Consider the following 16424-nt stretch of genomic DNA (forward strand, 5'->3'; position numbering starts at 1 on the left):
CGTCATGTTCACACTGTGTGAGACAGACGAAAAAGGGTCTGAGGTTTTTATAGATTTTTTTCATGGGAGGAGTGAAATGAAGTCGAGGACGGAGACGTGTACAGGACAGGTCCTCCGTCTTGGCACCAGTGGTGAAACAAGTGGGTACGAAATCGCAAATCCTCGGGGGTCGTAGGTTTCAAATCGACGAGTAAATAGGCGTGTGGCGTTTGAGTGGCATCGTCGTACGCCTGAGTCAGCCAAGGCGTTCCTAACTGTTTGGCTAAGACTTGCACTTGCGATTTATCTCGAGGGCTTTTAAACAAGACCACGTAATGCGCATTGAGACTGATGGTGCGATGGGCTTTACTTTGTTGAAACAAATTTTGGGTGATGTAAACGACACTGGCATTACGGTGATGCCCTTTGCGCGTGAACCACAATTTAATTTCTTCTTCGTCTTCTCCTAACATGTCGTCGAAAATGACCAAATGGGTTAGACGGGAGTCAGAGACGATGCCATCGTCTTCTTTAGGAATGCCTTCCACAAACACGATGGAATCGCCTTGACTTTCTCGCAAGAGGCTGTACGCCGATTGCCACTCTTTGTAACACCACACGATCCGTTGAGGGGGTCGATCGATCAAATGATGTTTATGTTCGATCAAACGTTTGACGAATTCGGTTTTGCCTGAACCGCTAGGTCCAGCAATGAGCATGTTAAAGGGATGGCGAAGATACAAAGCCTCCCAACTGGCACGATCTAAGTGTTCGTCGATGACTTTGACAGTGGAGGAAGAGGGAGCAGAGACAGCAGAGGTAGCCATGGTATGAGAAATGTCACTTGTGACACGAAAAACAAACAAGACAAGAGTTTATATACTTTTTCAGAACACGTTTATTGAATGTTTTTTTTCAAACATGAATACGAAAGACAAAAATAAATACAACCCAAATAGTGATGTACAGGAATATAAAACACAGCAAAGCGATCAAAGTGAAATATAAACAAGTGTCTGTACAACATGTTTTGGTTAACCAAGATGTCCTAGGGACAGTGTGTAATGTTCTTACAGTTTCTACATGAGGTATTGTCACACAAGTGTCCTCCCGGAATGACCTTTCAGGCATGTCCATGACAGTCCTGTCCTGAAGCGAGTGGTTGTTCTCGGTGACGGGTTCTTCTGGCACCGTCACTAACACGGGTTGAAAAGTAACTTTTTTCCTTGAACAACTCTTGTGCATACTGAGCCACTTCTTGGGTCCAAACCTCAAAACCCCCCTTTTTCCAATCACGAACATCTGTCCAATGAGGGTGTAAGTCACAAGCTACACACACATCGTCATACACGTCTTGGGTCGCTAAAAGTTGACGAATCTTTTTTTCCTGTTGAGGTCGAGAAGTATCCAGATGAAAACGCAAGGCTTTGAGCAAAAGGAGTTTTTCGTGACCATTTAAGGCCATGGAGGTGGTAAGTACTGATCGTAAAGAGTCCACAAAGAATCGGCTGGTAAACGAAATCCCAGAAAACAAGTCACTAAGACACACACCAATTGTCGTCCAAAATTGAATGGATACAGTTCTTGTAATAATTGATGGTAATGATCCACGGTTTGAATATGGTCATTGAGTTCCTTCCACGGAATCTGTTGGATGACATGTGACATAAACCGTGGCATGGCAGCCTCTTTTTATATTCTCTTTTTTTCGGATGCAATAGACGTACTTTCTAGCCAGAGATCTTCGTTCTCCAGTAGGGAATCTAAATCTTGCATACTGTAACCGAAACGTCAGAGTTCGTTTAGGTGTTTCCTCTTCCTCTAAGTAGATTCCACGTAAAATATGTTGGTAATCCTTTAACTTGTCTTCCTCAATGTATTGCTGTAGGTGAATCTCGAAGTAACCATAATCATGAACATGTCGATCATTAGCGACCTCAAAGTGTTGAACAATGTCTGACCATTGAAAGAATTTCTGACGAATCAGTTCTTTTATACCATTCAAGTACCAGTGGTTAAAGATCTGGTGACGTATCGGATGCAATTGTTCTTTACGTTTCACTTGTATTTTCACCAGCTCTCGGTAAATGCGTTCTCTCAGCTCCACAGGCAAAGCACGAATGTTCTCTTGTAAAGTATCCATGAATAGGTCATACTAAATCCTCTTTGGTCTGACACAAGAAATGTACTCTTTGCACAAACATGGTTTCACTTCAGTGTCGAATTTAAATCGTTGAGTCACTAATCTACACATGACAATTCGTTCAGAAGTTTCCTCTTTCACCAAGTTGACATTGTGTGAAAGATGTTGGTAATTCGTTAACTCTTCCTCTGGAATTCGATGCAGTACGTTTACAATGTAGTAGATAGAATCGTCCATACCAAACCATTCCTTTTTATAACCAGGAGGTCGTTGATCAATGTCTGTCCAATGGAACACTTTCAATTGAATCAGTCCTTGTATAGCCTGAAGGTACCAGTGGTTCAAACACCGGTGACGTATCGGATGCAATTGTTCTTTACGTTTCACTTGTATTTTGACCAGTTCTCGATAAATGCGTTCTCTCAACTCCACAGGCAAAGCACGAATGTTCTCGTGTAAAGTATCCATGAACAGATGATTATGGTAAAAAGTTTCTTCAATGTCTCGGTCCCACTAAGGGTAAGTAATGACAATTCGGTGACCATCGAGCATGTTCAACGTAGGCCGAATCTTGCGGTTCCCAGTGGTGAAGTGACACACCGCAACTGAAGCACTTGACTTTATCTCCTTCGCCCAAGTAGAAAAATCCGGCTCTGGCTAATTCTTCGGGGGTCGGTCCTCCCAGATACTTTGGCCATTTTCCTTTGAACGATTGAAGACGATTTTCAAAGTCGCAGTATTCCGACAAACGCACAGGAAACGAATATTCGTCTTTCACAGGTTCGTTTCGATAAGGGTTGGGTGACATGAACAGGAGTTTGCTCAGGGCTGGATGACATCCGTAGGGGGGTAGACGTGAAGGTGAACATTCCCCTTTAAACCCGGTAAAATGTCTAAGAGGACGAGCGGCATCGCTTTCGCATCCCTCAGGTTTGACACGCACAGCATCACTTTCCATGACAGGGGCAGTGAAAACAAAGTTCCCATGATGCTTTACGGCATCACTCAGGTCACAACGTGCAGCATCGGTCCCATCGCAAGGCTCACAATCGCACTCGTCTGCAAACTCCGTTACGCAATTACAATGGTAACCACATGGACAATCGCAGTTTCCTTCCGGACATTTTCCGTCGCAATGCATGGGTCTTATCCATCCAGTATTAGTCACACTAGAGGAAGATACAACTTTTTTACAATCCCCAAACTGGAACGATGTCTTTTTCAAAGTATTCATCTTGTTCGCTCGGTCTTGGTAGTCACAATGAACTATCGATCTTGACCATAGCCCTTTTTTATACTAGTCTCAATGCAGTCTCCAACTTGTACATCTTTCCTTTTTTACGTTTTTTATGTCCTGTTCTGGAAGGTACCGTCTCTAAGGTACCGTCAACATTGTACCGTAGTGTGATGGATGGAAAGGCCATAGAAAGGTAAGGGCAATTCGGAGACCATCGAGTATGCTCCAGAATAGCTGAATCTTTATAGATACATAGATCCATTCGTAACTTCAGTCCGCAAGCGAAACACTGTACCTCGTATCCCAATCCTGACTCAGGTCCCAAGTAGACAAATCCTGTTCTAGCTAAAACATGCGAAGAAGGTAATCCTTCCCTATCCGTAGGCCATTTCTGAAACGTGTCCAATCGACGGGCACAATCACAATAGTCAGGTAAGAAGACTGGAAAATGGTAGGGTTTGAACTTGGAGTTCTCATCGGGTTTCTCACTCGATTCTTGCTGTGGCGAAGTCATCTTTCTGGTGGGTGGCTATCCTCTTACAACCAATGTTTTATACCAACGTGTCCATACGGTAAGGTGAAATGATTGGGAAGTCGAACTCGCTTCTGGTATACAATTTGATAGACTTTTTCCAAGGGTCGACTGACGATGTGGTGAGTGGGTAAACGTACAATCTTGTTAGGTTGATAGGTGGTCACTTTAAAGTTTCCATCCTCTCCCGATTGCAAGGCTTCTTTCATTACCCCAAAGTTGACCACTCGACTGGTACGATAATTCAGAGTCAGTCCTTTCACTTTGCACGTCGTGTGCACTTCTCCTTGTTTGTCACGGTATTCGTAGCCGTAATTTTTGGGACCGCCACTGACAAAACTTAGAATCTTGTCGTCGGGATGCTCGTCTGTCCAGGCTCCTAAACGGTCTCCTTCGATGCTAGGGTGATGTTGAATCGGGTGATGGATGTAGATGCAACTGTCCGTGTCAAAGTACAGGACGCGTTCTTCTAACAGTTCTAAAGCTTCGTACAATTTTAAGCGAGCATGGGCTGTCACGTAAGCCGCAATGATGACATTTCCAAAAGGGTCGTCTTGTACAAAGTCCAGATCTTCTTCGTAATTGACCAAGATCAAATTCTCTCGAACGACGTCCACGTGTTTCATGTATTTGGTTTTGTCGTGAATCATCTGGAAGTAGCGGGAAGGTTCTGTCAAATATTCCGTCTTGGGTAAACACGGCCGTTGTGCCATTTTACCCCACAAGCAATTTAACATCACTTTGGCAAACGATCGCCTGCCTTCGTTTTTCTCGATGTGGTCTAAAGTGATGCCTTCTTGTTCGTAATATTTCTCTTTGAATTTTATTTGGTCTTGGGGAGTGTGACACCAGGAAGGATAGCCGCTAGCTTCTTGCTTCAGTTTCAAAAAGGCATCCACGTAGTCGGCGAAAATGCCTTTCTGAGTAGGGTCACCCTTGCGATACTGTTGTGTCTTGGGAAAGTGGCAAATTTCGTACACTTCTAACAGTTGGTATCCCATGTCCAGAGCTTTGAACAATTCCACGCTGACCCAGGTTCCCGTCAAGGCCCGTTCTTCCTGGCTGTGCTGACAAGGCTGGTCTTGGTTGCACGTTTCGGCACAAGTACGGCACAAGGGAAACATCAGTTTGCCTTGACAATGGTGAGGTAAGACGGGATGGTATAGGTTCGTGGGAGGCAAAACTTTGCACTTGATCAAGCCTTCGTATTGTCGAATGTTTTTCAGGTCGATGTGTTCCGTCAGCAATTGCGGGTGCCCTACGGGAAAGCGACAATATTTGCACACGTAGGGATACAGCGAACACACGTCCAAGTATTTGATTTCTTCTCCTTTCTCTTCGTCGGCTTGGTACAGCAAACAGGTGGCATTGGTCCTTCCTCCGTACAAACTATCCCTCGGATTCAGCGGGTCCACGAACTGGTAACTTTCCACGGCACGTTTAAACTTGGGATCGGTTTTCATACGGTGATCGTACTCGTGTTCCCACATTTCCACCACTTGGTATCCTTGCTGTTCTAACTTTAGGCGTCGCTGACAAGTGTCCTGGTACAAGTCTTCCATGGTTCGTTGCAAAAACTGATTTTTAGTGCCACGGTCAGGGTAACAGACGGGACATCCGTGAAATAAGCAACCGTTAAACTCGTACACGATCTTGGGGTTTTCTAAGTCCCAGCCATCGACCGAATACGTTCCGATGGTCTTTTCACCCCCTCCGTTGCGGGCATGCTGAATCCACTTGTCTTCCTTGTCGCACAAGTAATGTAACCAACGTAGGGCTTTGACCGAGTATTGACGTTTGACAAAGTGGGTCGTTTGAGGACTGATGACAGCCACGGTCTTTTCAGGCATGAATCGTTGTCGATACACTAAGGAACACGCTTTGGCAATGGTGCAAGCTTCTTTCAAAGGATCGACCCCTCCGTGTTCCATGAACAGTTCTCGAAATTTTCCACAGCAACGCCGTAAAATGTCCACGTCGGAACGACAATACTTTAGCATTTCTTCCTGAAAGTCGAAAGGGTCCGAGGCGTGAGCCTGGTACCAAGCGTAGAAAGCTTCTCGTTGTTCGGTACGCATGTTGTCGGGGTCGTAATAGTGAGCCTCAGGTAAATGGGGTAGAACGGCGTGTTGATTGGCTTCCGTATTGAAAAAGTGTGGAAAGTACCCTTTAGCCATTTCTGTCATTCCAAACGTTTTAGGCATTCGACTCAAAGGCATGGCCAAATAGCTCATCGAATCTTTAAACTGTACTTGTCCCACTTGCATGAAAATGATTTTGGCCCCGTTCAAAGTCACTTTAGGACGTTCGGTGCCTTGTTCCGTATAGTACCTCAAAAGAAACTGTCCATCGTATCCGGAGAAATTGTGAGCCATCACCGTGGCATGACGATGACAATCTCCGTAACGTTCGATGTCCTCTTGGCTCCACGTCTTGTCGACGGGGTCTAAGACCCATTGGGCAAAATCGGCTAACGTGTTTGGTCCCCGAAAGATTTTTTCACGCCCTCCAGGAATCTTGCTGCAGTGAGGGCAATGACTGAAGATAGGTTCTTGAATGCACTTCTCGCACGCTCGATGAGACACGCAGAAATTAGGAATGTGAATGCCAGTCTCTTGCATGCATTCGAAATCGAAAAAGATGAAATTGCCTTTCTTCTTGTGACCGTCCTCTTTCTCTGGTGGGGGTTGGTATTTTTGCACGTAACATTGGTGTTCCAAGTCCACGATGTGGTGACAAATGTGACATTTTTTCTTTCCTGAACATACGTGTGCCTTGGTATTATTGGTACGTATGACTTGTTCACACGTAGAGCACAATCTCAGCAGTTGACAAGCACATTTCTGCTGTGAACCTTGCGTCTTCAAATGTTGTTGGTAACATTTAGGGCTGACAAACGTGCGCAGACAAGTGGAACAAGGCACTGGTTCTTCGCTCAGACAGGGTGGAGAGGCCAAACATCCTGAGCATTTCCATCCACAATGTTTGTGTTGCTCTCGATTATTATAACCATGGTCACATTTCTCACAATAATAAACATATCTCAGGAATCCAGTGATACTGGTAATGGTATCGAAATGGTCATCGTGATGATAAAGGTGAATGTATTTTCCGTCCTTAAAGTCTTGGCCTCGAAACAACAGAGGTCCGCGCACTTCTTGAGGGTGCACTTTCAAGGTGTAGCGTGGAGCTAGGGCATCTTGCAATTTTTGCATCTCAGGAATGCCACAGGGTGTGTCTTTGGGCAGTCCGGCTTGTTGTAACAGGAGTTCTGCTTCGTTTCGTTGTTTGGCTCGGTCGGAACGTTGAATAGTGTCCCAGGTTCTTTTCCATTCTACCGTGTCGTTCTTGTTGGCATAGGTTCGTCCCACCACGATGGCACGGGCTAAACACATCTGGTCATGAGGGTTGTTAATTCGGACGAGACTCGTTTTGGTGTTGCGAAGGTCGTCCACCAATAACATCTTTTTGCGTCCTGTCCCTTGAGGAGGAGAGACGTGGGTCATGTCCAGTGTGGCTTTACCATCGGTGATGTCAAACTGATCGTTAGATTGTTGTACGTGTTGAATCTTGTCCATGACTTTGGAAGCAGTCAATTCTGCAGGGGTGCTAAACTCGATCCAAACAGGGGATTTCAAACCGTCGTGTTGTATGGAAAGTCTCAAGCGATCGTCTTCTTTGGGTTGACATTGCTGCTTGAGTGAAGTGAGCAAAGAATCCCACACCTCGGTGATGAACCCTTCTGCTTTCTCTAACGGCACTTCAGCCTTGAAATCTTTAAACTTCACCGTGTATTTGTAAGCCGTGGTTCTAAATTTTCTAGAGGAGCGCTTTTCCGTCTCTCGAATGGAATAGTACTTTTCAGGGTTGACTAAGGGTGGTGAACTTGGTTTAGAGGGTTCTGATTCTGGTTCACTCATGTCCTCTTCAAAATCACTGGCATGAATTTGTGCCAAGATTTCAGCCCTGGTACGAGGCGATAGATCACGTTTCTGCCTCTTACTTTCTTCTTCTTCTTTCTTCTCGAATGAATGGGATCGTTTCATCTTGAAAGCAAAAAGTCAAATGACTCAAGTTCAAACACCATAAACTACTTTATAGTCATAGCAAACCAGCGTATATAAAAGGGTGTGTGTCTTGTCCTTTCACTATTCATTTCACTCTCAAACCAAGCACAACGATGGAAGAGACTGACCAGATGGAACGTTTCGTCAGAGCTTTGCGAGGGGTCATTAGAAAATTCTCTTCAGACCAGCCTACGGACTACTCTCCTTCCTTTAGAGATAAAAGTCAAGATACTTGCTATATCTGTCAGAAGAAAGGGCATTGGTCTTCAGAGTGTCCAGACCGTCAAAAAAGAAAAAAAACAGGGGATAAAAAAGACAAAAGTCAAGATACCTGTTATTATTGTAAAGAAAAAGGACATTGGTCTCCAGATTGCCCAAAAAAGAAACAAGAGGAGTCAGAAGAAAAGAGGAATTCTTCAGAGGAAGAGAGGGATTCTTCTGAGGAAGAAAGAAGACAGGTGAAGAAACAGGAGAAAAAAAGAAGAAGGGAAGAAAGCGAGGAGGAAGAAGAAGAAGAAGAGGAAAAGAGTGTAACGGTGAAGAAATTCAAAAAACAGAGAGACTAAACAAGGAGAAAAGAAGAAATTAATGAACTTTTCATTAAAGTGTTGTGTTATAAATTGTGAATTGGATTGTAAAAAATGGAGAAAAGAATAAATGAATGATATAAGGTAAGTGTCTTTGAGTTGTGATTTTAAAATAAGAAGCTACACTCACGCACTCATACACAGACACGTACTAAAAGGGTAACATGGGTGAGTTTTTTTGAGTTATTGGCAAATTGAAATTGTATTTCTTTTCGAGAAATGTGGGTGGCCCTGAAAAGGGCCTTTTTTCTTCATGGTGTAGGGGTGAGTTTAAGCAATCAATTTTAACTGCCTTAAGCCTTTGCCACGGCCAAGGCCTACTTCTGGACTGCGTAATGTTGATGATGATGATAATGATTGGGTTGAAATCACTAAGGGTGGTACGGTAGGCTTAGTCACAGGGTTGACGTGTTTAGCTCGGGAAGGTCGTATTCTCTTCGGTCGTGATAAAGAAGTCTGATACATTTGTTTCAGACTTCTTAACTCCGCTAAAATGTCCAACAGTACCGTGACCGTTTGATTTTCACCCTCTTGTTTCTTTGCTGCTACTTCTTCTTGCTGTTGTTGCTGTTGTTTTTTTCTTACCTCTTCTTCTTGTTGCTGTTGCTGTAGGAGAAAAGCCTGTTCCGCTTCCTTTTGTCGTTGTATAAATTTCTCCAATTCTTCTTTCTGTCTCTGTCTAAAATTCTCCACTTGCGGTAATGAAGAAAGTAACGAAGGTTCCGGAACAAATTCTTGCGAGGAGAGAAAATCCACAAAATCCCAATTCACCTCTTCTGAAAGTAAGTCCGAGTTCCCTTGGGCAGTCTCCCCTGCTGGTGCACCCCACTGGATCGTTTTCTGAGTTTCCGTCATGTTGAATCACTGTCGCATAGATTGACTGCACACAAGCGCTAGCGAATCTATATTGACTACGTGACGTCACAGACTGCTCTCTTCGGATTGGATGCGAGCTGACTGAATTCTGTAACGCGTGTTCGGATTGGTAAATGAACTCAATCCGTTTCAATCCTTCCTCCGCCTATAAATAAGCGCCGTTGACTGCATTGATTCACCTGTTCTCGTCGCTTCAAGATGTGGACTACAGTTGAGTCATCCACCCTTGTGTCTTCCATGATGTTTCGGACAGACTTGCTCATGTATGTCCGATCGAAGTGGACCGTTGTCCACAGGACCAACACCAGCCTGTGGATACGTAGGATCTACGTTGAAAGACAAGGATGCCTAAAAAGAGTGCTGATGTACGGACCAACAGTGAGACGTAGCCTAAGAACAAGAAGAAGACCAATGCGGTGCCATTTATGTTAATGAATACATTAACATAAAACCCAAAGGCCCTTTTCAGGGCCAGCCATATTTCTCGAAAAGAGATAGTCTTTGAATTGCCTACCCCTTTTTTTAAAAAAAATTTTTTAAAAAAAAAAATCCCATGTTAAATTCCCCTTGTCCGTAGAGTGACCCACGATTTATTGCCATGTTAAATTCCCCTTGTCCGTAGAGTGACCCACGATTTATTCCCATGTTAAATTCCCCTTGTCCGTAGAGTGACCCACGATTTTTCTCCATGTTAAATTTCCCTTGTCCGTAGAGTGACCCAGGGGTCCCTGTAATGCTAATTCCCATTGTCCGTAGGGTGCCCCCCTTCACTACTTACCAACCCTAGTGACGCCACTGCCGCAGACATGTAGTACGATGTCCCACCCAGTCGCATTATCCTGACACCAGGCCGACCAGTCCTAACACTAAACTCTTAATGCTTAGCGCCAAGTGAGTAAGCGGTTAGTACCATTTTCATAAATCTTTGGTATGACTCGGCGGGGTTCGAATCCGCATCCGAGGCGGACGCTCTAACCACCAGGCCACCGGGGCGGTTTTTAAATTTGAATAAGAATTCTTAGCCTTCTCCTTCCGTTGAACCATTTAATAAGAATGCCTTGCTATCTAATAAATTACTTCGTCGTGTACCTAAGAACATTCGCTCGTCCTGAAATCAAGTTTACTACACAAATATTGATGACGTAATACATACATAAGCAAATAGCTTCTCTTCAGTTTTGGAAAATAGTTTTAGTCCTATCATGTACGATAAGGCAGAATTAAAGAAGATCTATTTCTCTGCGTTTAATATTCCTTTTATGAGAAGGAGTAACTAAGTTGTTTAATAGGTTACGGCACCGTATTTCATTTAAAATTCAGTTATTTCAAAGTGGGCTGTCAAAAAGCCGTCTCCAAAATCCAACAAAAATACCAATCAAGTCTAAACAGTTTCATAAAAATTGCACAATAAACACTGAAATTTAGTACAACCTCTAAATATGGTATACGCAAGCAAGCGTATTATTCACCTTACACCGTAATTCCTATAGTCATTCATTCAACCATGTACGGTGGTGTATTGTTACACATACTTCAGTGTTTTGTAAAGATACACCGTAGTATATTGTAACATATAGCGTAGTGTATTGTAACATACACCATAGTGTATTGTAACATTTACCGTAGTGTGTTGTAACATATAGCGTAGTGTATTGTAACATACACCATAGTGTATTGTAACATTTACCGTAGTGTGTTGTAACATATACCGATGTTTAATATGACATGCACTGAATTTTTTTTTTTGGTAACATATACCGTAGTGTCTAGTAGCACATTCATCTGAAACATTTAGATAATGCGAACTAAATAAAATAATATGTTGGGAAACGTCACTCAACATTCTTTTCCCACATGTCAAGCACAAGAAATACATCTTATTCCAATAAATAAATTTTCGTTATTTATTCGTGTTTACAAAATTCTCTTAACATCATCTTTGTATTTCTCTAATGAAGAACATATGGCTATGGGTTGAACTCGCAGCACTCATCTATTAAATCTATATGAAATATCGTAAGGAAATTGCAAAGGTAAAAACAACTGGAATCAAACATATAAAGTAAAATTATCAATTGTTTATTTACCCAAATTAGGTCAAATTACTTCGCCAGAAATTCGAAACATACTGGCTAAACTTCTTTTGTATAGAACTATCGTGAAAACGTCCGCCATGTCAAAACATGCAAGGAAGGGTTTCTTTATCTATCGAATCTTTTAGCGCTGAAGATTTCAATACACTCTTCACTCTCATGGAACTGCAAGACTTCATCATGCATATGACACTTCATCAAGACGAGATTATAGATTATATCGGGCGCGGGCGGGCTAGGTAAAAATTCCGTCAGTGGCCCACCGCCGACGATATTTTTTTTCCGATTCATAAGGCTCTATTGGATAAATTTTCCTAGGGCCCACAAATCATTTTCAAGTCCTTATAAAACATTATCGCGTTTTAAAACTTTAGAACATGAATATTTGTGTCTCATAAATTTAATATTTTGCAGCTTTTATATTGCACTCATCCATAGAGTTCTTTCAGTTCCTATCAAAGATGACCTTTTTGACGAGCAGCTGAGGGTAAGATTAACAAAATAAAGGAACACAAGAAGTCGTCTGATCCCTTCATTCATTCATTCCAATTTAGGCTTCTTCGTTCTTCGTTTAGAAATGTTTATTATTAGTCTCATATTCACACTGAGTTTCTTCACAATAAATATATAGTGTCCTGTAAGTGGACGTAATAGCGAGATAAAGGCTTTCCGGCAACTGCGTATATTTTGGCACGTTACGGGTTCATTTGTAAGATAATATAAAATTTATAACATTCCTATTTCCTCAGCAGACGAAATTCGTTTCTAATGTGTCACGTGCAGAAGTTACAGAAGACTGAAATATTGAATGAGTCACGAAATGTAAACAATTTGAAAACGATTAGATTTACGTTGAGGCATTCGGAACAGTTATATATCTTTGCAGATTTCCTGCATCGTAAAAGCTGTGTCCAAAAATTAGACACTCAAGAATATTTTGATTCTCTTTAGTATACTGTTTGACCTTTAAGAATATTCATACAGTAATGTCCAGCAATCTGAACATGCTCGGACCTTTTAGCCCGTTATCGGAAAGCACCTCCGAAATTGGTGTACGAACTGTATTTGCATAGAGAATGTGCAGGCATCAGCCTGGATAGGAAGCGGCACCAATTTTGTCCCTTTGCCGTTTGTTTGCATCAATCGGATACATTTTGATCTAATTCCACAAGAACACTGATTGAAAAGTCTTTATGTTTAGTATGTTGTTGTTGTTGTTGTTGTAGAGTTTAACGCCATTTTTCAGCACACGATACGCTATACATGGCGGTCAGTATAAATGGTGGAGGAAGAACATCGGAAAACCCCGGAAAGAACAACCGACCCACGAGAAGCTACTGGCAAGCTTTCTCACATACCCGCATTGACCGAACCCGAGACTCGAACCCAAGCAGACAGAGATGAGATGCATATTTAGTATGAGAGAAACAATGCGCTGCGTAAAGCACACAGCTGGTCGAAATGGTTGCTCCCATGTGCTCGAGAAATGAGCTTGAACTATGAGCTCACTAACTTTAGCAGTTATTATAAATGGGGAAATTAATCTTGCTAGAGTAGACAATACTAACCTCTCAAAAGAACAATAAATGAATTATAAAATAAATATTGGGCTGTTTTTCTTTTCCAATTTACATATGAAGTTCAGGATGTGGTACTGATCGAGCGGAACTTGCATTCTTTTGAGAGATTCGCATCTGAAGTAATGCCAAGCTATACACTACATTAACCCAAATGACGCCGATCAATACACACACAAAAAAACCCCAAGGAATTAAATACTTTAAATTTGCCTCAGATATGCATGTTTTTGTGTTTTTTAAAAATAAATACCCAGCCATAACCAGCAAGCAAAATCTTTCAAAATCAAACCTTACACAAGTACGAAACTGTAAAGCGGAATCATTATCACGTCATACATTGCGTCACGTCCACAATTTTTGCGCCGTTTGTATTATTAATTTAATTTCATCTTAAAATTCTTAGCGTCGCCATGACCCCCAACATTTGGACTCCTCGTTTTAAATTCACATCGAAAATTTCAACTATGATTATAACATTTTTTCTTTTTTAATTGTGGAGTCCAGGAGAAACGTTTAGCTCAGACAGTTACATGACTATTGGGTCAGATGTTTACTGTTAGTATCTTTACGATTAAAAAATTACATTTAGACAAAACGTAATTCATAATTAAAGTTAATCTGGAGTAAAATACCAGTAGTAGGTACACTGTAGCTTCATAACGTTACAAATGCGTTGATTTCAAGGTATCATTAAAAGCCAGGTTTATTTTTTCGTTCTTCAAATGCATACGTCCTTTAGACGTTTTGTCCAGACAAATTTCTTGATATGCGTCATCGGTTCATCAATCCAAAAATATGTCGTATTTAACAAAGCTCTAATTGGAATCATTAAATTTACAAGCTTCCTTGTGGGTTAAAATTAACGCCACGCACCTCGTATAAAAAAGGACGTAATCTACCTTTCTATAAGTAACGTGATCAAACAATGGCTGTTTAAATAAGCATACAAAAATAGATTGTAATTCCCATCACGGTTTTAGCAAATATGACAGGTGAAAATATGTTTTCGATTGATAGATAGATAGATAGATAGATAGATAGATAGATAGATAGATAGATAGATAGATAGATAGACAGATAGATAGATAGATAGATAGATAGATAGATAGATAGATAGATAGATAGATAGATAGATAGATAGATAGATAGATAGATATAGATTCAAACGAAGTGATAACGGTGACAAAGCAAAAGAAATTCACTATCAGGCATGTAGCAGTTTTTCTCTTATTTAGAATTATTATATGCCCATCTACACAATGCATTTTAAGCCCAAATACATTGATTTTTAAATTGAAATATTTCTACTGGTTTATTAAAAAGAAACATTCAATTGGAGAAACTCTATATCCAACAGTAACTAAAAGAAATTAACAACTGATTTTCAATTAGAAACAAAATTTGTAACATCTTAGAGAGATAAAGTTGTTTCAGAAATATAAAGAGAAAATAAGTTTACCTGTAGCGCACTTCTCTGTATACTGTATTCGTCGTTTTCTGCTGTCAAACCAGATGTGACGGTCAATAAACATGTAGCCATGAAGCAAAGATAAATTTTGAAAACTGTTTCTTGCATTTTTAGAAAATAAAGTTAAGTTTTTTCTTTACCAAATAAAATATCGAACTGAACTGTTATCGCTGGGAAATGTACTCGTTCCTTTAGCAACTGTAGCGCGTTTCCGTTTTCTGATCCACCAATCTCAATTCCGATCAAGATTTATACTACGCAAATAGCCCACGTACTGGGCGAGTCCACGCCTTCTGGAGTTTTAGCTGAATCAATCTCTGTTTTGCAATTGTAGACCATCCTTGTGACAATGGAGAGAGCCAAAAATAGCCTATTGGCATCCAATGAAACTAAGACTAAAGCGTGGTTACAGAATCATCAAGCAGCCATTTTTTTTCCGTTGTCAAAACTTACAGAAAACTAAAACGTGATAAATCGGATATTGTTTTCATGTTTGTAGAATAACTTGTGTACTCTAATTGCATGACTTTCGAAATTACCAAAATCGAAAAGTTTCGCGTTATGTATTTTTTTTATAGCTTATAGTATGTGCTTCAAATACGCATCAAAAAATTTGAATGCTGACCTTTTTTTTCAGAATCTTAAGCAATCTTCTCGATTAATGTAGTGTTCTGAGAAAAGAAACAAAATTTGCAGAATGACTATTGCTTGTTTAATTTCTTGGACAGCTCTTGTGTTCATTTCACTTCACTTTCATTGGTCATACTTTGACAACATACAGTCTGGATGCGGCGACCATAGACCAATTCGGCTTTAAATATATTAAAATTCTTAAAAAAAATAAATAATAATGTATAGTTTTTGTAACATAAGCGGTATGATACAAAATAAAGAGGAGTAATTTCAAATCTTTTTATTGTATTTTTCATGCACGACAACAACAACAAAAATAACAGCAGGAAATTTGATAAAGGAATTTCACAGAGTTATAAAGGAGAGCTCTACAATAGATGAATTCTGTAATATAAGTCTTTTGGCGGGGAGAATATTTTTTAAATACAAAAATAACAGTAATTTTCAAAGTTTGTGTTGCGGAATAGATCTTGTTTTCTGATGTTCATTTATGTCTTAATAACTATGATATAAATTCTGCTAAGGTTGCCAGTGTCGGTGGATCTTATATTTTAATATTAATTTTCCAATATTTTAATATTAATTTCTTATATTTTAATATTAATTTTCTAATATTTTAATGTTAATTTTCTAATATTTTAATATTAATTTTCTAATATTTTAATATTAATTTTCTAATATTTTAATATTAATTTTCTAATATTTTAATATTAATTTTCTTATATTTTAATATTAATCTTCTAATATTTTAATATTAATTTCTCATATTTTAATATTAATTTTCTTATATTTTAATATTAATTTTCTAATATTTTAATATTAATTTTCTAATATTTTAATATTAATTTTCTAATATTTTAATATTAATTTTCTAATATTTTAATATTAATTTCTCATATTTTAATATTAATTTCTCATATTTTAATATTAATTTTCTTATATTTTAATATTAATTTCTTATATTTTAATATTAATTTTCTAATATTTTAATATTAATTTTCTAATATTTTAATATCAATTTTCTAATATTTTAATATTAATTTTCTAATATTTTAATATTAATTTTCTAATATTTTAATATTAATTTCTCATATTTTAATATTAATTTTCTTATATTGTATTAATTTGCACAAACCGCAATAACATTTTTTTCTTCAGATCTCAGTCTCTGCTTACATAAGATTGATGAATTCTGATTTTAATTATTTTTTAAGTTCCATAAGGTATTA

General features: G+C 39.5%; 1 protein-coding gene across 1 annotated transcript in view; it reads right to left on the reverse strand.

Moving 5' to 3' along the window:
* The window catches only part of LOC149781277 (uncharacterized), a 58792-nt gene extending 43992 nt beyond the window's left edge, over positions 1–14800 (reverse strand). Inside the window, exon 1 of the mRNA XM_089934729.1 lies at positions 14554–14800. Within this exon, the coding sequence (XP_089790855.1) occupies positions 14554–14670 (117 nt within the window). The 5' untranslated portion in view covers positions 14671–14800. The remainder of the gene's footprint in view (positions 1–14553) is intronic.
* Positions 14801–16424: the final 1624 nt, after the last annotated feature.

This window comes from Sinohyriopsis cumingii, chromosome 15, assembly GCF_028554795.1.
Source record: "Sinohyriopsis cumingii isolate HCF-2022 chromosome 15, ASM2855479v2, whole genome shotgun sequence".
Classification (NCBI taxonomy): domain Eukaryota; kingdom Metazoa; phylum Mollusca; class Bivalvia; order Unionida; family Unionidae; genus Sinohyriopsis; species Sinohyriopsis cumingii.